The following is a 27,704-nucleotide window of genomic DNA, read 5'->3' as shown; positions in this document are numbered from 1 at the left end:
GGGGGGGGGGGGTAAGAGAGAAAAGTGAGCAGCATGGTGTCTTATTTTGGACTTTTAAAAATTATAAATGTATGTGCACATGTTGCCTAGTGTCTGTTAGAGCAGGCAAGAGTGAGGAAATGTGCTTTGTTTCTAGAGTGGAAAGCAATAAGGTTTACCCTGGTCCTTAGCTCCTAGGTGAGCATGCTGCCTGGTTGGAAGCCACCCCCTGAGAAAGCTGCATCCTCTGCTCCGACCAGCTTCCCCCTCATTGTGGAGAGCGCCATTCTGCCTCAGGAGCAAAGCTGCTGACCATGGCCTTCACCTCAGAGCTTCATTCATATTTTAGAAATCCTAGAGTCAGGCTGCAGAGCACTGTGAAGATAAGGATTGAGATCTCAAATTGAATATGATATTCCATAGGAAGCCAGGACAGGGAGCGGAGGGTGGGTTTAATGAACTGGCAGTAGACAAGGTTGAGGAGCTGCGCCGTGGTGTTCTGCAGTGCTGGAGTTTCCTTAGTGCTGAAGGCTTTGTGCTTAGATATAGGCAATGCTGTAGCCCAGCCAAGCTGTGGGGAAAGTATGAATAACTGAGGCTGAGTCCCTGTCAGCCCACAGGCAGTTTTGAATAGTTTTGGCCTGACACCGAGTCAAAACTCGGTGGTTTCAGATTGGGCTTTGCTTCAGCTTTTGAGGCTTGTTTGGACACCCAAGCACACGCACATATGGAAACAAAAAAGAGACTCCTGGGGATCTCTGCCTGCCCCAGGCATGAAGAACAGCCTCGTACCAAACACTGTTGGTCTGGACTGGAATCCAGTTATCCCTTTTGGAGAGAAATGGGTTCAGGTTGCAGCAGAACCTCAGCTTTAGTTCTCAGCAGTGAAATGGAAGAAATCTAAGCTTCTCATCCCTGCTCCCTCCTAGACATTACTATATAATGGCAATTTATAATACTTATTGATTTTTGTTTTAACAGCCAATTTAACAAAGCAACTATCTTAGGCTTCAATCCTAGGCACTTTTAACTTAATTAAGACCCCCGTCAGCAAGGTACTCATATATGTGCCTAATTGAAGTCAATAGGACTACTCACATGCTTAAAATAAAGTGCTGGTGTTGAACTGGGAGCTGAAAGTAGAGTAGCATACAGGGAAAACAGCTCCCTTTGCCTCCAGCACAATGGGAAGGCCAGGAAATCTGAGCTGCTTTGGATGAAGGGAGAAGAGCGTGTGTATGAGGAGCAGACCCAAAGATAAGGATCTTTTATAGAAAGAGAGCGGTTTTCTGAAAATTGTTACATCGGGGATCTCTTAGCCATGCAGTTCATTGGACCTCAAAAGAATGACTGACATTAGGTGTGTCTAAAACAGATGCCATGACTACCCAAGTATGGTAGCTGGTCACATTGCTGCATCCAATCTCCTACCTCATCTTGATTCCCCTGTCCTATGGGGAAAAGCCACTCTGGGGGCTGGGTGATGTTGGAGCAGATTAACATTGGCTTAAGGGGTAACATTGGCTGAAGGCTTGTTGAGAGTTCTGATAGCAAGCTAAGGGGAAAACTGTAGGGGCCTGGCTTGGGGCTGTATGGTGAGGGGACATCAGTAGGATTAGTCTGGAAATGGCTGGAGGAAGTGTTCAGGGTAAGAGGTTTTCTCAGTGAGGTGTCTGAGACAGAGTGGAGCAGTTTCTTGGTAAGTCCTTCTTTTACGCACACATACTTTTGCACTCTTATCCTGTTCTATCTCTCTTCTGCTCCCACCTTGAACTTCCTTTCCTCCTTTCTATTGACTTTTCTATTCTCTCCTCCCTTCCTCTTTTGGCCCCTCTGCATTCACAGCCTGTGGCAAGTTCTGCTTGCAGATCCCTGCCTGCATTGGCCCTCTGTTGGCATCCGGTGTCTCCTCCCTTGCCCTAGAGTCCTGATGCCAAGGCCTCCTTTTTTATTATCCCATCTACTCTCCCTGCATTTCTCTTGCCCTGACTCTTTTTTCCTTTTTCCTCCCTTGAACCCCCCAACTCATGTCTGCTCCCTAGAGCCCCTATATATTTCCCTTTTCCTGGCTTCCTGTTTTCTCACTCCTGCTGTACTCCTTCCCTGAGGCATTTTTGGACAGGAGGAAGATTAGCTGAAGGAACCACAGTAGTGCCTACCCACAGGCAAGGAAGACAGCTGTGCTTTCTTGTCAGAGGCCAAATGCAGCCAGTCAGACTGCTGAGCAGACGAGTGGGATTCTGGTTGTTCTAGTGCATATGCTTCAGGAACCAGTGCATTTTACTGGACATGCCCTATAGTGGGTTCCTGTGGGTAAGAGGGTGCATGCCATCCATGCATGTTGAGAGCAATTGTGGAAGCAGCTGAAGCGGGGATTGCTGCTTTTGGGGTTGGGAGAGGAGAAAAGGCATTATAGGGGCCAAGCTGGGACACCTTCCTGGACATCTCCAGAATGGTTCAGAGGAAATGCTCTGCCATGTTGGGGGGCACTAAAACCCCAGGGTCCATGTGGTCATGAGAGAAAATTACAAAAAGGAACCAGCCAGAGACTCCAACCAGTAGGAACAAGTGCAGAAGCAGCTCATGGGGCTTTCTACAGGGGGAACTGGACTTTGACAACCTTGTCCTGAGGGACTGTTGGCTCCAACCTTTCACTTAAGCCCTTCTCCACACCTATTAACCCTCTTCTCCCCTGCCTTGTCTCCTTCTCCCCTTCCCTTTGATAGCCCTCTCACTTCAATTTCTTTCCCTTTTTATTTTGCCCCCTTCCACGTACCCCTCCTCCCCAAAGCTAATGTGGAACAAGCACGGTGTTCTCCCCTGTCCCCATTATTCACACCCTGAATACCACCCTGTACTTGTCTTGTTCCTAGGGGCAGGGTCAGTCGGCCGCACTTGTGTTTGTCCAGCACCCAGAGCAACAGGGCTTGCTTTGCGGTAGGGCCTTAGGCATTACCTTAACAGATGTTTTTATTATTAAATGCAGTGGCACGATACTGTCAGGCAAGAATCGCGGCCCAAAGCAGCTTCCAGGTTAGCTAGACAACAGGTGTTTATTTCTCAGTGCTTCCCAATTTACCATTTTCAAATCCATCATCATAAGCAGAAGGGGGAAAAGAACTCAGTTGTAACAACCTGATTTGATGTTAAATAGTTCCTCCTGTCGGTGTATCCTAGGAAACAGAACTCCTCTTTCTGAGGGGGGCAGGTTTGTACCCACTGTACATCAGGGAGCAAGAGTAGAAGGAGCGCTAATTGCTCAGCACACAGGAGACATAGCAGAGAGCTGTTCTGGCCTGTAATTAGATGAATTAGTGGAACAATGACCCAATTTCCCTAGGTTTTTGGATTGCTGCAAACAGCCCTGAGGTTGCTCCCTCCCTCTGTCCCACTCTTCTCCCTGTCTTCTCTTTCTCCCCCTTCAACTTCCTCTGTGCCCCACCTCCCCCCCACACTCACATACTGCTTCCCTTCCCCTCCCTGCTTTTTCCAGAATAGGCTGGATGCAGAGTTAGTAATGCCCCTTGTGAACTCTCTCTGTAGCTCAGAGACCACCGAGGCCAGACCATGAGCTGGTGAAGATCTGCCTGGTTGAACCAACTTCCAGGGAGCTCTGGCAGTTCACATCAGCTGAGGGCATAATCCTGAGGCTTGTTTTTTTCAGGTCATCATGTGATGCACAGTAGGGCACACAAGATAGCACGTGCTTCTCCAGCACAGCAGTGGGTGTGGGGTAACATCCTAGACAGGCAGCCAAAAGAGTGACTGGAAGGCTGTACGTATGGCAACATGGGCAGATTTAGGAATTCAGGGGGGTCTCACCACTTCCCTAAAACCTCCCAGTGACTAGACCATGCTGTGGCAGCATCTACCAGGACTATTTTGAATTCCCAAAACAGGTAAGACCTTCCCCACCCCTTTGGGCAACCCAACTGTTCCCCTCCTCTCTTCCCCTTCCCCTTCCCCTTCCCCTTCCTCTCTCCAGCGGTTTACCTCTGGGTGCAGGAAGGAGGACTGCCTGCTGCTAACACTGTCCCCAGCTAACCTAGGTCCCAGAGCCACTCCTGCCCCACTGTGGCTGGGAGCTTCTATGAGCAGGAGCATAAGGTGCTGGGCTAGGCCAGGGACAGCAGTTGCTGTGGACAGGTCCCTCTTTCCAGCATCTGCCCCCAATCAGTCATATGGGGTGTTGCCTGCTGGCCAGAAACAAGTGCAGGATGGGGCCCAGCCTCTACCTGCTTCCTGGGACAGCAGAGGAAACATGGTGGAGAAGGAAAGAGTAGAAACCTGCCTGCTGCTGTGGAGTCCAGCATCCTGCACAGCCACTTCTGGCAGCCCCAAACTTGAGTGAGCCACGAGTGCTTGTGGAGCTTCCCCTGTCTTCAGTCAGCCTGAGATAGCAGTGTCAATGAATGAGTGCCCCCTTCCTCACCTGGTTCCCTTGGGTGTCCCAAGCAGCACCACACTCCAGCCCTCCTTGGACACTGTAGGTGACTCAGGAGTCTGGGTCCCCAGGGAACTGGAGCTGTCAGCATGTGACCTAGTGTGGAAGGGGGGGAGAGAGGTGTGACTGCACCACTGAACCTCCCAGATCCACCCCTTCATGGGCATATGATGAAGCACAAGGCCTGGCACTCTGTGTTGGGTGAGCAGACATCATCATAAGCATCATAAGACTGTTGTGAATCTGGCCTGTTGATCTCAAGACTGGGCAGTAAAAAGCACAGGTTGGGTAGGGGTGGAAATGGCAACATGATGCACACTTCCCTCTCTGGCCTAGATCCTTTTCCTAGGCAGCAGTAACCTGGTGACCACACAGTGATCCTTTCACTAATTCAAGTCTAGGTTCCTTCTTATTCTCTGTCCTGCTTATCACTTATTGCTTTGGATCTATGCAGCCATTCTGCTGTGCTGGTGAGGAAAGATATTGGAAGGCAGAAGTCCTGCACATGAGCTTGGGTTGGAAAGCTGGGGATTACTAGTCTCCTCTGTAAGCCTGTGGTAGGACAATTCAGTGTGTGCCTTGCCATATCATCAATGCCAAGCATTCAGGAACTGAAAGTCAGGCCCCCAGCCAAAAATCATGAGATTAGCCTAACAATAGTGACATTTTATAAATGACTCGTTGGGAATTCCCATTTGCCTTCTAGTTTCTGAGCTCTTCTCTATGGACCCAAAGGCTCAACATTTACATCCTTATTGAATGAAGCCTGGAGTTTGGATGTAATCATAGATTTCATATTTCATAGACACTAGGGCTGGAAGTGACCTCGGAAGGTCATCAAGTCCAGCCCCCTGCCCCAGGGGCAGGAAGTCAGCAGGGATCATAGGATCCCAGCAAGATAAACATCCAAATTTCTCTTGAAGGTGTTCAAAGTAGGTGCTTGAACCACCTCCGGCGGCAGTCTATTCCAAACCCTGGGGGCTTGGACTGTAAAGAAGTTCTTCCTTATGTCCAGCCTGAAATGGTCATGGAGGAGTTTGTCACATGAGTCCAAGAGCTGGGGCTTTAAGAAGAACACTACCTGTTCTGACAGTTATGGTATGTTTGTGAGTTGGTGATTCTGGCTTGTTTGAAGAGAGTAAGATCACTTCAGCTCCTTTAGGTTGTATGCTCACAGTAAAGTTCCCGTCACTTGGAACGTGGTGGGACATGGGGCTCTGTGTTAGTGTGCACTAGGCTGCAGCCTGGAAGCTCCCATAACACGCTCCTTGATTAAAGCAAATCCTTCCATTTGCAGGGCCAGATCATGGGGTACAGGCACAGCTGTGGGGAGAGAGCTGCTCTTGGTGGAGCAGGCAGCCTGTATGCACCTCCAGCTGTCCCTGCCCTCTGCCAGTAGGTGACTCACACCCTGAAAACAGCAAGGCCTGAGCAGTTCTGGTATTGTGTATGATGCTTATGTGGGCTGCACAAGGGAAGGCCCTCACTCCCTGACTCCTAATCTGGCCTTTCTGTACAAGATTAATCACTACCTGATGCTCAGTTTCCTGCTGTGACATGTAGCATCTACATTCCAGCAAGGCGGCCCTATCTGCACCCTTTCTGGAGACAGGTTGAGCACATGCACTCTATTTAACCCCCCTCAGGTCACAGGGATATGTGGCCTCCTTACAGAAGTATACCTCATTGGTTGTTTCTCTTCCCATCATGGTTGCTGCTTACTGTTCAGTCCCCAAGGCTGGACTCCACCATTGTCCAGCTGTGCTGTGACACTGACAGGTTCAAGGCACATGTTAACTTTAGCTTGAAGAGTATTAATCCTGAGTTGTGTCAGTAACTACCTGGGGAAAGACGCTGATCTTCTGAGTGCTGTCTCTGCTCCAGATTGATAGTGCCCTGGAGGGAGACTAAATTGATCCCATAAGAAAAGTAACAGTTCTGAAGAGCACCATATCAACAGTCTTAAAAACTCAGGATATAATTACAGGGAGCTGCTAATGGTTCATGCTACTTTGCATGGATGTTGGAATCTGCCTTTCCCCTTGCCTGGCACCAGAGTGGCTTACACCGGAGACAACAGGGTATAAAACACTTCCTTCCTTATCTGGGAGCCCTTTGCAGTCAGAGCCATGCAGATGTAAGTGGCAATGTAAACTGTAAAGCTTAGTTGATTCAAGCTTACTTGCTACTGCTGGGTGTATTCCACCACATGCTGAGGGCATGTCTACTTGGCACAGTGCAGTGCCATATAGAGATACTGGATCTAGCTAATTCAGAGTGCCTTAGCATACTGCTTTGCTTGGGCTAAAGTACACTGCTTCTTACTCAGAATTAGCTCAGCTCCTCTGCATGGCACTGTGGTGTGCTGCATACCCTGTGCTGATGTGGGGGTTGACAGGACGCCTGATTCTGGCTTATGCGACCATTAAAGGCTGGTCTACCAGTGCCAAAGTGAGGGATGGATGTTACCACCGGGCAAAACCTAGTGCAGCCTTGAAGCTGCTCTAAAGTGTGTGTTGGGTCTGAACTGATGATCAGCAGCTCTGTGATCAGAAAGTTGTCCAATTGGTATAGCACCTACACCTCCTGACTTGCCCTTATGTCAAAGGGCCAGTCCTGAGGATCCAGGCCAAAGGCTGAGCCTTCAACTCGATGCCTCAGTGCAGTGCTGGGTGGATCTCACTGAGCTCAGGCTGGGAATGCAGATCTTGGCCCCAGTGTGTTGATTTTAATTATTATCTTTATCTCTCAGCAAACACTGCTATGTTTAGACTGAGCGCACAGAGCTGACTCACTGGAGGGCAAGGTGCGCCAATTCAGGCTGTCAGGTGCCTCGACGGTGATGGCCGAGCCATTCTACCTCCTTCTTCAAGTAATGTTTGCACTGCCAAGGCTCTATAAATAGTGACTCTGCTTTCTTATGATTTGGCTGCAGCATCCTTGCCACAGCTGGAACCCACTTCAACACACACGTGGATCTGAGGACGCTGCGGGCAGTGCGTGTGCTCAGACCTCTGAAGCTCGTCTCAGGCATTCCCAGTAAGTCTCATCTCCTGGTCCCTTGCCAGGCCTATTTATTTTCATCCTTTGTGCCTTTCAGGCTTGGAAAAACCCTTATAGGATCACTCGGGATGGAGAGAGTGAAGTCATAGTCACACTGAAGTCACTGGTGAAAATCCACTGACTTCAAGGGCTAAGTACAGACAGTCTAAAAGCCGGAAGCTGAATTGATTTAGTATTTGCAGGTAGTCTAAGATGCAGAGATTAAACTGAGAAACAACTGGGGACACATTTACTTTTGATTAAGGAAATGCAGCCACATGCCTGCAGTGGCTCAGGCCAGAAGCTGGGGGGTGCTAGAGCATGGCTCTCTGGCATGTAGCCAGCATGGGCTGTGTGTTCGCTTCCTCTTCCTGCTGCTCTTGAGGTCTCTGGGATTTGCAGTCCACAGTGACAGCAGGAGGACTCTGCAGGGTTGCTCATCACTACTTCTTCCTGCTTCCAGGTGCCTCTGGGATTTGTAGTCCACAGTCACAGCCAGCAGTAAGTTTAGCAGCAGTGAAGCTCTGTACTCGGGGGAAGGGGTGTTTACCACCCTCCCTGGCCCCAGACGCAAGCTGGGGTTTTCCTGGGAAGGCAGTCCTGCCTCCCCACTTCCCCCCAGCCAAACCCTTCTCTGCTGGAAGAGACAGCACAGCCCAGCCCAGGGCTGGAAAGCATGCTGGGATGCTGGGGGACTCTGATATAACTTTGAACCAGGAAGGGCTCTGGGACAGAAATTTCATAAAATGGTTTGACTCAAATCAGTTAAGTCTGATACTACATTCAACCAATTTTACCTTAAACCAGTTTCTGCTATTTTGAAACTGGTTTATGTGCACCGAGCTTCTGTTCTGTTACAGCTTTAAACCAGTTTCTGATGACTTAAACCTGTTTATGTGTAACTTCTGTCCCTAGCCAAGGAGACCAGAATTTAGCATTTTCCAGGAAGAAGGAGCTCAGCTCTCCCTTTTCCTTGTTCTCACAGGCCCCTTTGGTAACCCAGGAGGAAGCATGACAAACTCCTGGATGAAAAGATTTTGCAGGCCGTTGGTAGTTTTTCCTCCTTCACAGCCAGTGGAAGGCCCAATTACTCTCTAGTGGATCAAGGTTGGGAATCTAAAGAATTGACTGAACCCAGAGATTCTTGTTCAGCTGCCATGCAGAAGACAATGGGTGGTTGGATCCTTCCAGGCCTGAGGTTTTTTTCTGGGGAGATTTCATTTTCACTTTCATCTACATGATGGGGATATGTAAAGAAGTCAGTCTACTTGCTACTCTTAATCCCTTCTTCTTCCGGACACCCAGTATACAGCATTTTGCATGCACCAGTAAATTGGTAGACTGGGTCATGCCGGGACTGTGGGTGAAGGAGTGCACAAGGCTTTCCATTTTGGAGGGAGACCAGAGGGGAGAATGAAATTTGTTCACCAGCAGGGTATCCCAAGAGGACATCATGTCCTTTGGGTTAACTGTCACCAGGACTTGGTCATAGCATATGGAGCCTTCTGTCTCCAGGGTGTGACTCCCAAATCATTTACTGTCTGACCACTGTTTGGTGGTCTGTGGGAGAGGAGCCTGTGGCTGCTGTCTGGTTTCTAGTGCACAGTGTCCATGTTACAGAAGTCATCCTCTGGTTTGAGACTGAACTCCCTATCTTACTGGCCTAGGTGATGCTCTCAGAATAGCCGGGTGAGGGCCTCTTTGCAAAGAAAGAATAGATAAAAGAACTTGCCCTTCATGTTCCCTATGTGTCCTATCTCTGCCTGACATTTCATGCCAGTAGTAAATCCACTCTTTAAAAAATAATTAGGCAGCAAGCAAGCAGTCGCAGTGTGACTTAGTCCCAGCTCTGGAAATGCCCTAATTGAAAGATTAGGTCAGGAGTAAAGTGCTGAGGCTGAGTTGTATAAAGAAAGCATACACTGTACTACTGTGCCCACCTGTCAGTGCCCCACCTATCAGTGGCTCTCTTGGACCATGAAGTTCAGATAGGGAAAATTCTTAAAAACTCTCCTCCTCTGCCAAGTTACTTAGAAACTTAGAAACACTGCTTGTGCTCCCAATAGCTTTTCCCACATCATTATCCAAAGTAAGTGTCTGCAAAAGCCATGAAAGTTATCAGACAAGAAATGTATTACATAGGTTGTGCACCTAACTCCTGGGTGTGCACACAGGCCTGCCTTTGGATGCACAAACTAAGTAATTTTGCATGGAAGCAGGGAGCTATATATGCACTGCCTTTATTTTTTGTGCATAAAATGTTCATGGGTGTGTAAGCATATGTTATTGCTTGTGAAGTGGATACAGAGCAATTTTGCATCTGCTGCTCTGAGCCTTCAAAATGTGGCCCCACCTGCTTACCTTGCAATTTCCACACAGTCCTAAAACACAGAGGAGAGGCTGCTGTTATTTTATCATGGTAGCTTTTCTAGCTCAGATCAGGGCCCCATGGTACAATGTTTTGCATGACACACAGTAAGAGACTGCCCGTCCTGAGGAGTTTTCAGTCTGAATAGACTAAGCAGTCAAAGGGTGAGGGGAAACCAAAGACAAAACCCAGTGAGATGACTTGCCCATGGTGATGAACAAATTGGCAGTGAAGCCAGACAGAACTGAGATCTCCTACATCTGGTGCACTTTCCATGGACCATGCTGCTTCCCTAAGGGTACAGCTTTCCTCTCTGCCCTGATGGTGGATCTCTGCAGTTAGAGAATGATGGCTGAGAGAAAGCTCTGTTCAAATTTCAGACTTTTTGGCAAGGACTCCTTCACTGTGTACTTTGGTCTGTGTCTTCATGTGTTTGGGTGACTGTTGATCCTTTGTCATCTCTAAGGTTCATCCTGTTCTTGCTAAGAGACCCTCTTGAGGAAAGAAGAAGGACTATAGTAATTTGTTAGGCCTGGTGATGGGGACTGTCCATGAGCTGTGTTCTCTCTCCTCTCATTTAGGTTTACAGATCGTGTTGAAGTCCATCATGAAGGCCATGGTGCCTCTTCTCCAGATAGGCCTGCTGCTCTTTTTTGCTATTCTGATGTTTGCCATCATTGGCCTGGAGTTCTACAGTGGGAAGCTGCACCGGGCTTGCTACGCAAATAATTCAGGTAGGGAAGTGGTCTTCTATCTCCTTTTTTGTGCTGTTCTTTATATCATGCAAGTAAGGTACAGCAGGACGAGTTGAGGATAAAAGGGTCTGTTTGTTTTCATATGGAGCTAAGTGAATATGATGAGCCCACTTTGGGAACCCCAGCCTTTCTGGTTCAGGTTGTCATACTTGACATAAGCAGTGCAGTGGGTTGATGTTTGTGTGTTAACACTGACACTGTAGACACCAACACAGCTGTCATTTCATAAAGCCAATGACTGAGAAAATCCTGAACCACTGCTTCTGAAGGACGCTGTATAGATAAATGCCACTTCACAGCAGTACTGGCTGAAACCTAAGGCCACCTGTCTTACAGCTTACTACTTGTCATCTCTGATATATCCTAGACAGAGGTGCAACACATCTGGAGCTTAGGGTTCATCAATTGGCTTTCCTTCTCTATTGAATGTTATACTCTGTCATTCTCTTCATGGACCATGTTGTCAATTGGGGAGGGTGCCAGGAACACTGGGAAAATGGGGATACATTTTCATGGAATCATTTCCTATTTTCTGACCAACTTTCTTATGGAGATGAAGAGATGGATTGATTTATTAGAAATTTCAGCCAGGGATAACCTCCCTCTTAGACAGTGAATGGATTTAGCAGGCAGGGGAGTAGATACAAACTCTAATAAGTCACTTCTAGTTCTGTTTCTCTGGGCTGGCATTATTTAACAGAATGAAACTCAGATAAGAGCAATGCCATTCAAATTACTCTTTTGTACTTAGTCCTATGCTTTCTACCTACTGAGTTCTGAGCATCCCTTGTATAGACCCCAAATGATTTTTCGTAGGTCATAAAACCTCTGGATCCTTTGTTCTTCCTGGGGAGCTACATTTTGTAGACTTCTAGCTCTTAAGGGGCCCAAAGACTTTTAAAGACATTTGTGCTCTCCAAGCCCCAGTAGCTGACAGTCTGAGCATTCTTTATCAATAAATCAGTCAATCAATCAAAAAACAAAAAAGGTAGATGTCAGAAACCGGGGTAGTTATCTTCTGGCATCTAATAGAAGTTGATCTCATTTTAAAAGAGGAGGGTTCCTGTTTCTCAGGCTCAGTAGAGCCAACCATAAATCAGGAGTTAGCCTGCAAAAATCAGTTTAAGGTTATGAGACTTAAAATACTAATGAAAATGAGGTCTGCCTTTGCATTTCCTTTTGGGTCTTTTGGATGCACTCTTGAGAACCAGAAGGACCACCAGCCTGCTCTGTTAACAAATAAAAGATGAGATCCTCATTGTCCTCTGAGGAACACCCCATATATCACAAGTCTTGCATCTAAATAGCCAGAGCTGGTAACATTTCAATACAGAGAAGAAATGCTGCCACCTTTTTAGAAAATTATTGTCTGTTAATGAAGGCGCCCGCCATGTGCTGGATAGTTTCCAGACAGGCAGGAAAGGAGCCGTCTTTGCCCTGAGAAGCTTCCAGTCCAAGGAGAGTCAGGCAGAAAGGGAAGTTGAATGAGAGGTGGATGTGCTTCAACATAACTGGCCATTCCTGCTCAGGAGGAGCCAAACCCAGGAAATTGGGCTTTGTTGCAGGTCAAGAATGAGGTGTATTGAGTGTGTCATTTGCACTCTGGGGCATCATTCACTGGGAGGGCTTCAGGGTGAGAATGAGATGCATTGACACAACACTGGGGTCAGTGAGAGAAAGCAATAAACCCTGGTTGGGCTGGAACATCAGGGCGCTGCAGGTCATGCAAATTCCAGAGAACCTAAGTAACCCTTGGACAGGAGAGCATTACTGCAGCAGGAGGCAAATCCCCCCTAACCTTCCTTTGGATATTGGAGCTTGTGCCTGTCTACCTCACCTCAGTGCCTCCTTTATCTCTGTGATTGCAGGTGAACTAGAAGAGCTGGACCCTCCTCATCCCTGTGGAGTGCAGGGGTGCCCCCCGGGTTACGAATGTAAGGAGTGGATTGGTCCCAATGATGGGATCACTCAGTTTGACAACATCCTCTTTGCTGTGTTGACCGTCTTCCAGTGCATTACCATGGAAGGGTGGACCACAGTGCTGTACAACGTGAGTAAGGCCTGCAGTGGTGCACTGGGGATCTCTGGCACTTCATGGGGCAAGGAAGCAGAGGTGGGGCACATTTCCTGAACAAAGCATGCAGGTGTGGGGAAGTCACGTGCTCCAGGATCTTCCATTGGAGCTAATGATGGAGATGAAGCTGATACTTAACAGCTGGATAGAAAGTGCTGAGGGAGGACAGGTATCTACTTTATGTCTACAGCCTGGGCTCAGCCCTGTTATCTAATGCACATCTGAGAACACTGGAAAGGAGGGAAATCTAATTATTTAGAGGAACATGTGACACCTTGCCCTTATCCCTGAGCTGGATTTGTGTTGTCACGGAGCAGGTTAAGTGCCGCAGGCCTGCCAAGGGTTTGGCTTCTGAAAAGATGGAAAAGATCAGCCCTCCCCACATTGCTCACACACCTGTTTGCAACCAGTGCACCATGAGCATGCTCCAGGGCACTGTTTTTCCCAGTGTAAGTGGAAGAGATGTCTAAGTCACCCCTATGCAAAACTTCACCAGACTTTAAGGTGCCACCCCAGGACTGTAGACGTGATCTGCTGAGCTCTGAAATGGCTGCAGCTCAGTAATACATGCAGTCTCCTCAGAGGTAAATGATACATGCATTTCTGCATGTTGCTTTGTTTGAAACTATATGAGGGGGCTGTGTGCTGATGGCACAGAGGGTCTTCGTGCCACATGGCTGGTTTTGGATTCATGGATGAAGTTTCTTGAGTGTCATGGTTTTTACTTTTGTTTGCAAAGGAGCTAGGATTGTTGTTCTGTATCCTGGCAGTGTCCCAAATGGCACAGGGACCCATGTGTGTTGTGGGGCTGAGATGGGACAGGGAATGAGAAGAGGGCAATCTGTACAGGAGGGGATGTGTGGCCAAATCCATCCCCAGTGTAATGTCTGTTGTCTTCAGTGGTGTCACACCCTTAATGTCCTGCAGTGTCTGGAACATACAGTAATGTGTAGCTTGGCATCTCTCACAGGGAGATCTGTGAGTGATCAGCTACACTGAATGGAGAGCAGGAAGCAGTGTGCAGTTTGTGGCTTGGATGATGTGCCAAAAAGTTCTTCATGTGAATGTTTACTTATGTGAGCAGAGTCTCTAATCTGATTGTAGGACAGGAAAAGACAAAATTCTGCTTGCCTCACCTTTACCAGTGTCTTCACGCAGGGCTCTTCTTGGGGGTATGAATAGCTCAGCAAGCCAAAAGGGATCAGTGAGTGACACTTAAACAACTAGGAAACCGGGGGACAGTTTAGAAAAATAGGCAGATCCACCAGGGGACTTTGATCTTCCTCCTGCTAAAGAAGATGGCTTGCGTCTGGCATTCTGTGCCCTGGCGAGGAGTGGCAGAACTGTGTTGTGGAATTAAAGATTAACATTTCTTAGTTTGGAAATGGGAGTAGAAACTTCTCTCCACTGACTGCTGCCCGTGGATACCTAGACATGCTGCCAAGGAGATTGTCTTCCACAGAACACTTCTGGTATAATTCCCCTTACCTCTGAAGCATTTAAACAGGGGTTGTCCATTAGGTTGCTGTTCAGTTGTATCCCATGAAATGTCCAGCAGTAGGAGGTGAAGGGCCTGATGGGCTGATTGTCTTAGTCATTCTCATCTCCTGTTCACACGTGCGCATGCACGCTCATCTCCTGTGCTCGCATATTTTCTCTCTGTCTCTCACACACGCACACATGTGAGGGAGTGAGCTAATGTATAGATCAGATACACATGCTCCTCCTACACTCTGCTTGATCTGGGCAGGAAATACACCTCTCTGTCTCTGAGCCTATTGTTCACCTCAGAATACTGGGGCTGGGAACATTTGGGGCTGCAGCCCACCTCCATCCCCCTGCCTGCCTCACTAGCTTTCACACTCTGTAATCTTGTTTTCTTCTCAGGGCCTCGCTCTTTTTTTAAATGCATTTACATTTGCAGTGTCTCTCGCTGCCTTTGGCAGTTTGATTCTCACGTTCATGACTTCCTCTCTGTGTATGGCAAGTGCTTCTTTTGCTTGCCTCTAATACCCTGTCCTTTCATGTCTCCTCCTGGTCTGAAAGCTGGCCATCTGTATGACCCATGGGACTTCAACCTGCTGCGTCTCCTGCCCACTTAGGATTTTGTCCAGTTCTGTCCTCTCAGAAAGTGGGCCCTAACCCTGTGGCCACTATTTCAAGCAGGTCTCCTAGTGCTTTTAGGAGAGTTGCTTTTGTGAGTGCTTCCTGAGCCCAATAGACAGGTATCCATTGGGAATGATGGACTAGGGGAGGCCAGGCTTTAGAATTGGACTATGGGCAAATGAACACAACTAGATAATGAAGCCTTTACCAATCAGGCAACACGCAAAGAGTCTTTCAGGAGACTTGCAGGCTGTGGTCTGTGGGCTCCAAGTACTGCTGGTCACCCAGCTACAGGGGACTGGGATGTCCCATCCCTAAGACTTGCTTATTTGGCTCTAAAAAGCATGCAAAATTTGCCTTGATTTCTCAGACTTCTTCATATTAGATATCAGGCTAGATATTTAATTGCATGAGGCTGAACTCCCCAGTTCCTGTCAAAGCAGAACCCCCACATGAACAGAGAATACTGGACTGCACTGGTAACTGTGAACCCACCAAACAAACAGCATCCTCCATCCATCACCATTACCACTATCCAGAAACAACTTCACAGAATATTTGCAAAGCTCAAAACCAAAGAATCCAGTCTTCAAAATCTAAATAACCCTTTGCTCTGTGAAAGCCCCAGGCAGCGAGCCGACTCTGTGGCTCAGGCCCATCCATACTCAGAAAACATTTAATTAAGGTTCAGGCTTGGGTTGAGTTCTGGGGCTAGTGCTTATTCCTGACGGCTCCACAGCACTGGTGGGATTTTAGAGATGCTCCATTCCTGGTTGATCTCTTAATCGTGAACTGTGGAATCAGGGTGTATGTTATGGTGAGGTCTTAAATCACCGTAGTAATAGATGACAGAGCAGGTGTGTATAAAAAATATGAAAGTTTCTGGTTTCTGTTGGAACTTAGACATGCATTTACATCCCCGTGCAAAAGCTATTACCAGCTCTTGTTTGGGCAATGGGTTTCAGTCACCAGAGAGAAAGGGCAGTTCTGCACTGTCAGAGTCCATGCTGTATGGCAGTGGTGCTCCACCTTTTGACCCTGTGGGCCAAATGAGTGACATGGGGCTGGTCTGTGAGCTAGATCAGACCCTACATCTCAGTGTTGGGCTTGTACTCCCAGATCTGGACTAAACTGCCCTCACTTAGTTCCACAAGTCAGGATTCGAGCCCCAGGACCTCACACCCTTCCATGTCGCCCTGTGTGCCAGGATCAGGATCATGGGACCCTTTGCTGCCTTCATCTAGCCCAGTATGCTGCAGTTGGAGCCCCAGGACCCTGTACCACCTCCATCCGGTCTTGTGCATGGAGATTGGGGTCCCAGAGTCCCATGCTGCCTCTGCTGGGCTCTGTATACTGGGATCAGGCCCCAGGATCCTGTATTGCCTCAGTCCAGCCCAGTGCCCCAAGATCAGGACCTGTGTTACCCTGCACACTGGATCTAGCACACATGGCTGTGGCCATGGGTCTTCCCATGAACAGGGAGATACACAGCTCAGATGACAAGGTGCTGAGGGCCAGACCTGGCCTGTGGGCTAGGGGTTAAGCACCCCTGCTCTATGGAGAGTCCCATTGAGCCCTGCTGCATCGACTCGGGTCCTTTTTTAGCAGGACCACCACAAACTGGCCCCAGTTACAGGTGCCTTTCTACTTCACCTCTGATTGGACATCATAAGGTCCCCAGGAAGTACTTACCTAGTAAGGTCATGTCAGGGCAGCATTCAGAAACTTCCTTGTATTTAAGGATTTTGTTTTGTTTGCTTTTTCTTCCTTGAATCTCCATCTTACCATGGGGTCATTTTTTCTAAGACCTGTTGCCTGGGCATCTCTCTTTTTTTTTCTTCTGGACATTCCTTCCCAATCAGAGATGACCGTCCTTCAGGTGATTTCTGACTTCTCTCCTCTCAGTGACCAAAGGGACCGATTGGAGACTTCCACCAGTCTCTGATGGTGGCTCCTGTTCTCCCTCCTCCTTTTATGTGGCAGCCAGGGGGGGTATCAAGGCTGCTCTTCCTGCTTCTTTCCAGCTACTTTCCCAGACATTCAAGCTCTTAACAGCCCCCAGAGCTCTGCAGAAAGCAGCTGGAAACAAGGAGGAAGTGTCAGCACTGCATGGCCTGCCAACTCTGCACAGATTAGTTTGAGAACAATTGCATTGTACAATTGCTCTCATCTCATGGGGGTACATTACCCTCCCAAGGAAGTGGGAATGCTGCAGTCACTCCTGGCCCCTCCTTTGCCTGCAGGTCCTCTCTGTAGCCAAAATGTTGTCAATGGAAATAGAGACAACAACACTTATTTTTGTTTTTCCTTTTTAAATAATGAAATGGAAGTAAGGAAAGTGGCAGAATGTCTCGTGTGTGTGTGTGTGTGTGTGTGTGTAATGGAAGGACTGTCTCCTTGATGGATAAGCATGATGAGATGGACTGAACTGGTGTCCTCAGCCTGGCACCAGATGTAAGACCAGCTATGCCCAAAGCCATTCTAGACCATCAGCTGACCTATTCCCTGATTCCATTCTGTGCCTGTAAGTTTCACTCGGTTTCACTAGAATTTGATCATAATACATGATAGATGCAGCATTCTTGATCATGGCTGCTCTTCAGGCTATCTTTGCCACATCAACTGTGAGCTGTTGTCTGACACAGTTGGCACTGAGAAGCCTTTTCCCCTAATGCAAGGAGACGTGGCATTTGATCTGTTCTCCAGGGGGGCGTTGCTTCTCCCCGGAGCATACATTCAAACACCAGGCGCTGTTCCCGATGAGGGTGATGATACTTTTAGCAGGTACTGTAGCTCCCAGAGAGGCAGGAAAATGCTTGCTTTGGACAAGCCCACTTTCCCGCCAGCACTGCACAGCAACAACCATAAATCTGTGCAGCTTATGTCAAAACATCTGCCGATCGGGAGGAAGAGAGGTGCACACATGGGTACGCTGAGTTCAGGTTCCTGACAGCATGTGTCTGCCTGCCACAACCAGAGCCAGCAATTAGCTAACTGACACTTCTCAGTGCTCCCCATCAAAGCCTTCCCACCCCCTTCTCTTTGCTTGTTCTCTTCCCCTCTCTTCTTTAATAACACATGCACTAAACTTGGAGAATAATGGCATTATACGGGTATGATGCAACTCCCTTGGGGACCGTGTCATGTGACTGGGATGAAAGCACTGGCAGACGCCCACGACTGAAGCAGGTAGCAGGGAGATGATTGCCCTCTTCTGTGATGGGACACCCAACAGTGCCAGTTTGTGGGTGTGGTGGCTCTGCTCCCCCTGTTGGGAAGAAATGCAGTGGCCTAGCTGTTCTTAGCCACATGCGTTGGCTCCAACCAGCCCCTTTCTACACAGAGACAAAGCCTTTGCCTGTCAGCTTCTGCCGCCTGTGCCACTGCAAACGGCTGTAAATACCAGCCCTTGATGCCTGGGAAAGGTTACTGCGGAGAATAATTACCGGTGTTTAGTCTGTGTAGAAACAGAAGGAGCGTGTGCCCCTCTATCTTAGACTCAAGTTATTTATTGCTTCAGACGATCACATTTGACCACATAAATATCAGGCTATGGGATTTCTGTAAGAGCGTGAACAGCTTTAGCAAGCCAAGGGACAAAGGGTTGGGCACTTGCCATGAGGGAAGAGATTATGGTTGAGGAATGGGAATTTATTAATTTATTTTTTGTCAGTTTGAGAGCTTGTATCAGCACCTGCACTGCAGGGATCCTGTTTATACATACACACATATGTGCGCATGCACAGATACCACATATACACACTGTGGAAAGCTTTGGAGCCTATGGGTTAAGCTAGCCTCCCAGCTGGAAGCTGATCCCAGGCTGTGTGTGCAATGAATTCACTCTGCTTAGAAACAGATGAATGCTTTCCCCCAGAGCCCTATTTGGGGTTCTGCCCAGATACAGGATCAAAAACTGAACAGAAACCACAGCAAACACTGTGTGGTTTGACTGTCTCTGTCTAATAAAGAGAAGCAAGCACACACACCAACAAACAGTGTCTAGTCCTCAGTCTTGGGGTGTGCGCAAGGCATACGTGATGGTGTGGTGTTTTATCAGCATCGGAATAGCATTTCCACAGCACCGGTGAGTCGTAACCCACGAGCAAGTGAGGCAGCTCTTCCCAGACGTGCCGCTAAGCCCCACCTCTCTGTATTCCCTGCAGGCCGTGTCTCTTGCAGGAAATTTTCTAGTGAGCGTTATAGATATTTGTGAAGGATCAGGAGCCGCCTGGATAATTTATGAATGCTGTGCGTTGGTCTGGTTATTGGAGTGCGTTCTGTATGGCTTTGTTGGTTTAGCTTAACCAGCCTGTCTTGAAAACAAGGCAGGAAGGAAAAGAATAGTTCAGGGTAAGCCATTTCTCAGCAAACACTTCAGAGTGAATAATGACAATGCCAAAGCTATTAGCTGGGGTTTAGCCTCCTCTCTAGTCACCCTAGAGAAACCCTGATTGAACCAGGACAGAAGAAGGCCTGGGAGCAAAAGTAGAAAAGAGCTCTCGGAGGATTAAAGGGGACCCTTCCTGGAGAGGGGAAGCAAGACTGAGACGCTGAAAGGCACAGGCATCACTGTAATTGTGGCAGTGTTTATGTAGAATACATTTGGCCTGAAAAGCCAGTGAGCCTGTGCCCTATTAATCACGCTGGGACAGGACATTACTTAAGCACAGCAGCATGATACTTTTATTCCCCCATAGAGTCCAGTGGGACTATTTGTGGAACACTCTATGATTCATCAGGATTGAAGAGGTCAATATCTGGCTCCTTATGGTTTGCTGTGTGGGTCTTGGAGGGAGAAGAGGATCATAATAAATTCAGGAAAGCTCTTAGAGTTGTCGGCAGTAGCTTCTACCCTTTGTGAAAAAAATTTCACAGTTTTCAGGTCTACTTTTTTTCTGATACACCAGGAATATAAACCCAATCCCTAATGCTTTCCAGACAGTGGCATAAGATGGGCATCAGTCTGATATATCACACCTGCAATTTGTAGCCGTGCCATTTTCACTGATTTTGCTTATGCAACCTGCCTTCTCTAGTTGCAAATCATTGTTTGTTTGACGTTAAAGGCCTGAGATGGAAAATGTGGTGTATGCTGTCATTTCCAGGGCTGATGTCTGTGGTTCTACAATGCTCTAATTCCATTTACAGGTGAACTTTATTAACATGACTCTTTTCCCTGTCTCTGCTCTGCCTCAGCACATGCACCTTTTTATCAAGGGGGTGGTTGCTGGGATCCATCTACTGGTCTAGACTCTTCTTTTATGGAATAGACTTTAATTAGAGCTTGTCTTTTCTGAATCTTTAAGATGTTGCTATTGGGAAGTACAGGAAAGAGGACAGTAGTCCCCCATTAGCTGGGATTTAGCCTCGCAGCTTGTCTTATTTAGATTTTCAGAATTGCACATTATCTAGACGTATTGCTCCATGATTAAAGGTTAGGTTCTAAGCCTGAGCAGTTTATCCTGGGTTGCCCTCTCCATCTCCAATGACCATGCTGCATCCCAACGAGGTGGCAGATGTGGATACAATGCTAATAATGTTTTTAGCACATACATTCTGTACTGCCTCTTTGAAGTGCTATACAACCATAGAACCATGAAGTCCTGCAGTATCCTGCTGAATTAGATAAGTGTTGTTGTTCTCTCCATTTAACAGATGGGACATGTGAAGTAGGGAGTATAAAAGACCTGCTGGTATTGTCAACACAAGCATTCAAAATTCATGAGTCAGGTCCCAGAAAATTATAAGATTGTGATCTTCAAGCTGGGATGTTTAAAGTAATAATTCTCTTTATTTATTTCCCTTTATTTCTGATTTTTGAGACTTCTGGGGTCATTTTTTTACCCCAATTTATGAATGCTGTGCATTGGCCTGGTTATTCAAGTGTGTTCTGTCTGGCTGTGTTGGTTTAGCTCAACTAGTTTGTCTTGAAAACAAGGCAGGAAGGAAAAGAATAGTTCAGGAGAAGCCATTTCTCAGCAAACATTTCAGCGTGGATAATGACAAGAGAGTGGTTCTCACCAAAGAGAACTAGAAATTTGTTTGTTTTTAAATGTCTCGTTATTGCCTGACTGCAGCACCTGGGACGTCAAGAGGTCTCTCAAATAAGCAGGACTTCCAGGACTTGGTCCACTGGCTTTGTGCAAAGTCAGTGATGGTGCTACAAGAGGGATTAGAACATGGTAGTTCCTGGCTTGAAGGCCTTTGCTTCAGCCCGTGGACCTGAGTTTCCTATGCTGGTGGACCTGAATACTAACATTATCCACCACAGTCAGTAGTTTGGAGCCTGCCAATGGTATAATCATGTGACTGTAGACTTCTCTATTTCACATTATTATGTGATATCAAGCATTGCCTGAATATTTGTCCTTGACTTTTAAGTCCCATGGAAGCAATTGCATATGTAAATATGGACAAACTCACCTTCCTGTCACAGCTGGAGCAAATGAAGCCACCTAAATTTGGACGAGAGCCCAGTAGAGCATGGGAGGGACTGAATGCAGCATTTCCAAATGTTTCTGAAAGCAACTGAGGTGGCAAAGAAACCAGAGAGCCTGAAATACTTTACACTGTTGCAAGTGGCAAAGGTCAGATACACTGCAGACCCATAGTTCATTCCAGAGAAGACATCTAGTGCCCTGCAGATGCAGCACCTTAATTCAAGAATGCCACCTTCTGTATCTGGGGGAAGGTGCATTTCCTCTCTGAGGCTAAGTACAGACATTCAAAAAGCCTGAATTGATTCAGTCTTTGGAGGTTAGTCCAGTCTATGTAGATGGAACCAGCAAGAAAGTGAATAGACATTCACTTTTGATTCCGGAAATGCAGCAATATGTCTGCAGTGGCTCAGGCCAGAAGCCAGGGGGTGCTAGAGTGAGATCTCCCTTCCCTTCTGCAGTGGCTGGAAGGAAGCTGACCTTGCTGGGTGGGGGGCCATGGCCAGGCCCCAGCAGGCCTGAGTATGATTGGGGATGGGGTTTAAACCCCTACCCTAGCCTGCAAGGACCCCGGCTGGGGTGTGCCTAGAGGGGGAGTGGGGAAGCAGCCCTTGCCAGGCTTTTGGGGGATGAGGAGGGAGCCTGGCCAGACCCTGTCCCCTGGCCAGTCACTGGCTTGGCATGGACCCCTAAGGTGAAAGGGGGAGGGAGGAGGTTTATTTCCCCTCTCCCTACCCTCTCTCCACAGGGGACCCCAGCCAGGGTATGCCTGGCTGGGATCCGCCCCACCCCCAGAGCTCCAGTGGCAAGGGTGGGGGTGTGGCCAGATGCCAGCCTCGCATGGCCCCCTGAAGTGAAGGGATCAGGGAACAGTTTTATTCTCTCCTCCCTCCCTTCTCCCTCCCAGGGGACCCCAGGTGGGGTCTGTCAGGCCAGGGTGGAGTAGACCGTGTCAGGCTCCCCCCACTTGCCACTCCAGTGGTGGGGATGGGGGGTGGCTAGACACCAGCCTGGCATGGCCCCCTTGGGCAAAGAGGGCAGGGATGGGGTTTATTCCTTTTCCCTCCCCTGTCCCCCAGGGAACTGCAGCCAGGGTCTGGCAGCCCCTACACCCACTGCTTGCCCCTGGCCAGGCAGACACCGGCTGGGGTTCCTTGGAGGGAGGGGGGAGGGAGGGGGAATAAATCCCCTCCTTGCCACTTTCACTTCAGGGGGCCATGCTGGCCAGCATCTGGCCATGTCCCTGCCCCTGCCACTCGAGCAGCCCATCGGGGGGGGCACGTGCACCCCCGTGCACCCGCTACCAGTTGCCTACGATGCCATTACCATGTACGCGGTTTGATCAAAAAGTTCTAAGACTTGATGTTTGGGGTATTGTTCATCAGGAATTTGTACCAAGTGGTCAAACAATCAATCAGGCCTTTTATAAGGAGGTTTTGATTCGATTTAGGGATAAAGTTAGAAGAAACCGCCATGAGCTATGTGAAAATGGTTGATAGTTTCTGCACCATGACAGCGCTCCTTCACACACTGCTGTCTCCATTCAAGAATTTTTGGCTGATAAAAACATTCCTGTGATACCACACCTTCCGTATTCACCTCACCTTGCCCCATGTGACTTTTTTCTGTTCCCAAAAATCAAAATGAAGCTGAAAGGAAGGAGATTTGATGACACTCCAACCATCCATAAGAATGTGAAAGCGAACTTAAAAAACTCACAGTTGAAGATTTCCAACATTGCTTCCGAAAGTGGCAGGAACGTGGGGACAAGTGCATATCATCTGGGGGAGATTACTTTGAAGGGGGCAGCTCATAAAAATGTTGTTTGTACACTATTCTTTGAAATAAAGGCCAAGTCTTAGAACTTTTTGATCACCCCTCATATATGTGACGAAAATGTCACTTCGCGTGACTTAATGGCATCATGCTACGCTCGTGCAAGAGTTTTGGGGGTTTTAAATGAGTTTACGTCGTTGCAAACTAAACTACATCCCATTGTAGTTTGGTTTGCAATATTTCAAATTGCAGCGATGCAGACAACCATGGGAGCGGCATGCAGGCTTCACAGAAAAAAAGGGTCAGGCCCCTCACTGCTTCTGCCTTCAGCAGGCTCCTGTGGCTGGCAGGATGCCTAGGCCAACCTTGGAGCAGGCTGGCTTGCCCCTGGAGCAAGGTGGGAAGGTGGCAGGAGGGCAGCTGTGTTTGGTCATGGCAGGAAAAGGTGGCAGAGACAGTGCAATTAAAAATCCACCATTTCAATTTAGGGGGCATAGAATAAAACCCTGTGGACTAAACCCGTCACATGTGGAAGCGCTCTAAGAAACTAATTGCTAGGCAAAACCAGTAATGTTAAGTTACTGACCTAAGAAAGTCATGTGAATTTAAATAATACACAGATGTGCTAATTAGAGAATAAATGGTTTGTACCGTAACTGATAACCAAGATTTCTGCGAGAAAGATTATTGCAAGAAATGGACCTGACTTTGCAGAGAGCAATGGATTTCTGCAGCACGAGTGAAAACCTCTTCCCAAATGCAGCAAAAGAACAGGCATGTGCGTGGCAAGGGATGAAGAGAAGATACAAGGCCACGTGAGCTTGCAGTAAATGTGGAGGCAGTCACAGCACAACACAGAGGTATCCAGCCAAGTGTATCAGAATACAACTGTATTTCAAAAGCGTGTCACTTTGAGCACTGAGTGCAAAGAAACACAAAAGCAATTTTTTTTTTAAGAATATACAACTGGAGATAAACGCTTGATCCTGCAGAAGCAGAGTTCTTAGCTGGTTTTCTCAAATTTCCAAAGCAAGATATAACCACAGGTTAGTGTTTGGTATTAGAAAAATAATCAGACCTTAGAACAGTATGTGAATTTCAAAATAGACTCTGGACTGGAGCTGGGTGAAGTGGCGTCAGTTAGGGCATATATGTACAGAAATATTAGTGACAGTGTGTTGCTTGGCATCATGGAGAAAAAATGAACCACTGTAGCAAAGCAACACTGGCTTGTATAAGGAGAGATGGGTTTAGGAGATTTTGAAATAATAGAATAGGAAGTCCCACCTGTATTTGACTTAAACAGCAGCCTGCAAATGATCCTGAAATTACAGGTGTACTTGTTAGATGTGAAAAATGAGCCTGGGATACAGCTTCTTAAAGTAGCAGTTCTTTTAAGAGTGCCTATAAAAAAACAGGAGATTGAGTTGCTTCAAGAAGAGTAGATTAAAGGAAATACAATGCTAAGTGGCTCAGAAAAGAAGCCTGCCTTACAGGAGGGGGAGAGAGGAGTTATAGATGGATGACCAACAGAAACAGCCCAGACAATCACTCTGTATGAAATTGTATTGGGAACATAGAGCTGAAATTTCTGTCTGTGTTGGCACTCTATATAAAGGACATCATGTCATAACTTATAACATGAGCCCCGCAACACTAAGCATGAGCCACGGCGAATGTTGCCATCAAAGAAAAGGTAACCTAGTGAAATCTGCAGTACATACAAGAAACCAAATGTTGAAGGACTACTGAAACCATGTGAATTCAGCCTTTTGATCTGATAGAGATTAAATCTAGCCATGCATACTAATTAATATGGCTTTATTAGCAAAGGCCAAGGTTTTCCAAAGTGATTAGTGATTCTGGGTGGCTTTACTTATAAAGTACCTGATGCCTTAAAGGAACATGATTGAGCCCCTGTCCTTTTAAGATCAGGCTGTTTCAGGTGTCTCAAATTGAGCACCAAGGAATGGAGCTATGTATGATCACCAGTCACTTTTGGAAACCTTGATGAGAGGCAACAGCAACATGCAAGTGAGTTTGTGTGAATCTGTGCTGTGCCAGCATGGCTCTTAGGTGACAAAAATCTGTTGGCCTTAAAAGGACACATCAATATGGGGCTTAAGGTATGGATTTGTTTAAATTCATTGCCTTATTTTGTGTGCATGTGTGTGTTAAAAATGATAGGGGTTTTTTTTTCCCCAAATTCCCCAGGTTTCCCAGTCATAGTTTGGGAAACTCTCTACTACATAATGCCAGTCACTGATATGTTAGAGCACTGGGATCAGTCTGTCTTTGGCACTTCTTTCAGCCTACATCATTCTAGGATATGAATGCCTCACAGCTGTTGATGTCTTTGTTCTCACAGCACCTCTGTGTGGCAGGTGTGCTATCATCCCCATTTGTAAAGTAGGGGGAGCTGAGGCAGAGAGAGGCTAAGACTATGTGTGGGTCTACACATGATTGCCAGCTATGCCGCTGTAGTGGCATGCTCCCCCAGTATAGCACACTGTTACGGCGACATAGCTGGGAAATCTACCTGCGCACGGTGCAGTAACAACCTGTGTTGCACTAGGCTTTAGTACTTCCTTTTGGAGGTACTAAAGCACTGCGCCGTAGCAACGTTGCCGTATGGCAACATGTAGGCATGCCCATTATCTCAAATTCTATGCACTCTCCCCATAGCATCAATTCTCTTCTTCAGCTGGGCAGAGAGAGAGAGCAAGCAAGAATGTGTGTTACTTTATTTTTATCCACTGCTAATAGCTGTTTTCTAGATATTGGAAGGCTTCCCCACCAAACAGCTCTGCTGCACTTCCCCTAGGACAGCTCTGCAGCCCTTGGCCTTTCTCTGATCCTGCCAGATCCCCCTGGATCATTGTTACAATACTCAGAGCTGCATGGCTGTTGGCTAATTTGGCTATCTGAATACCAGTGACTCTGAGGAGTGTTGAAAGGGGGAGAGGTTTAACAAAGCACTGGCAGAAAATGGGCAGTTAAAACCGATTAAGTGAGATTAATCCTCAGTCTCAATCACCAAGAGGGTGAATTCAGGAGAATTATTTCTCTCTTGTGATGATCTAACCTTGTCTGCCTGCTTGATGTAGGCAAAAGTCTCATTTAGGGGTATAATGCTGGGCTTAGGAAGAAGGGGTTGATTTAGCTAAGAGGCTTTTAAATCTCAAGTTGTCCAACATGGAACGGGATGGAGAATTTGTGAGTATCCTTATTTCGCTGATTTCAGCAGAGCAGAACGTCACCTTTTGGTACCTGGCTCAGGGTGTGTGAGCAGAACAGGCCCAGAAAGAGCCCCAAGGAAAGCGATGCCAGGGGATGTCACAGGCAAGGACTGTAGAAGAGCCTGGGACTGAGCAAATGGACTGCAGGGTGTTAAGAACTCTGCACAAAAATCATTCAGGGTGTTAAAATGCCTCCAGTCAACCCTTTCTAATCTACCAAGGTCTGTTAAAATTCACCAAACCAAGCTCAAGCTCCCCCTGCCCATTGGATAGTTGGCAGCTGGTTCTGGCCATGATGGTTTATGCCACGGAGCCCTTCAGGCAGTCCTGGGATGGATGTAGTGCCAGGCATATCCATGCTTCCCTTAGCACTCTTCTGTGCCTCAGCCACCTCAGGAGCTTTCCACCCCTTTCCACAGATGTTTCGTAGGATGATCCTGCAGCAGAAAATAGGTACATTCCTGGGATTGTGCAAATAGGCAATAAAGGAAGAAGGGGGTGGTCATAGTTGTTGGGCATCAGAGTGTCTGGAGGTGTTGTGACATTTGTGTCACAGCGGCGCAGCCATGTGATGTCAGTGTTGTGACATTGTTACCCTTGATGCCACTGTACGTCTCCCTCAGGCCAAAGCATTAGAGCACTACTCTTTAGATGCAGGGAGAGGAGGGCAGAATGAAGTTCTTTCCAATTCAGGCTGCTTGTTCCTGAGAACTAGGTGGCTCCTTGTTTTCAGAAACTTCCCCAATGTCCCTGTCTTCAACAGACATTGGGCCAAACACCTGTCTGGGGTGTGCCAATGAAGGTCAGTGAGATTATGCCAGCACAATTTGGTGTCACACTGTATCTCCATGTTAGCACCCCAGGAAACCTGTTATTTGAAGCTGGGGAGTGCTGAGGACCCCTCTGCCTGCCCCAGGTTTGATACCTTGCCCTTTCTTTTTTTGAGATTTCCCAGCTCTCCCTGCACACACAACCTCATCCTCAGGGAGGTGAGGATGGAGAGGAAAGGTTTGGTCTTACTCAGTAGGAGTAGCACCCTTTCTCCTTTCCCTCAAGCTGAACTCCTTTCCTGAGCATCCTGCCTGCACTGTCATTACCAGCCAAGGTAAGCCAGGGGATCTCTAGATGGCTGGGCATTCAGCAAGGAGAGTCATGGATCACCTGTAAGTCTGTCACACTTCTGCTTCTATGAAAGTCACACATGAAGCAAAGACCTCACTTTGTACAGTCTTCTCCCACATGCTTACCCAGCAGAGAGCTGCATGGAGGATTTGACTCCAGAGAGCCTAATTACAGAAAAGCCTCTGCTTATGCCAGTGAACTGTCTCCTTTGGGGTTGGCTGGGAGCAGTAGTGAAGAGGTTAAAGGCAGTATTTTTCAGCATTGCAGACCTGGCACTAGATTGGTGGTGGCCCTGGACAGAAGCTAAGCCATGGGCCCTTCTCACTTCCCACACGCACCTAGCATAATTTGCACTTACT

The 27,704-nt window shown here is 47.5% G+C and overlaps 1 protein-coding gene across 4 annotated transcripts in view; it reads left to right on the top strand.

Annotated features, from left to right (window-relative positions):
* The window catches only part of CACNA1E (calcium voltage-gated channel subunit alpha1 E), a 312,745-nt gene that overhangs the window by 73,355 nt on the left and 211,686 nt on the right, over positions 1 to 27,704 (top strand). For all 4 annotated transcript variants that reach the window (XM_019501773.1, XM_019501772.1, XM_019501771.1 and 1 more), the window contains 3 exons: positions 7,359 to 7,462; positions 10,415 to 10,567; positions 12,457 to 12,638. In XM_019501773.1, coding sequence (XP_019357318.1) covers positions 7,359 to 7,462; positions 10,415 to 10,567; positions 12,457 to 12,638 — 439 coding nt within the window. The remainder of the gene's footprint in view (positions 1 to 7,358; positions 7,463 to 10,414; positions 10,568 to 12,456; positions 12,639 to 27,704) is intronic.

This window comes from Gavialis gangeticus, unplaced genomic scaffold, assembly GCF_001723915.1.
Source record: "Gavialis gangeticus isolate Ggan-Ray unplaced genomic scaffold, GavGan_comp1, whole genome shotgun sequence".
NCBI lineage: Eukaryota > Metazoa > Chordata > Crocodylia > Gavialidae > Gavialis > Gavialis gangeticus.
The sequence above is the reverse complement of the archived record's forward strand: the minus strand, read 5'-3'. Positions and strand labels throughout refer to the sequence as shown.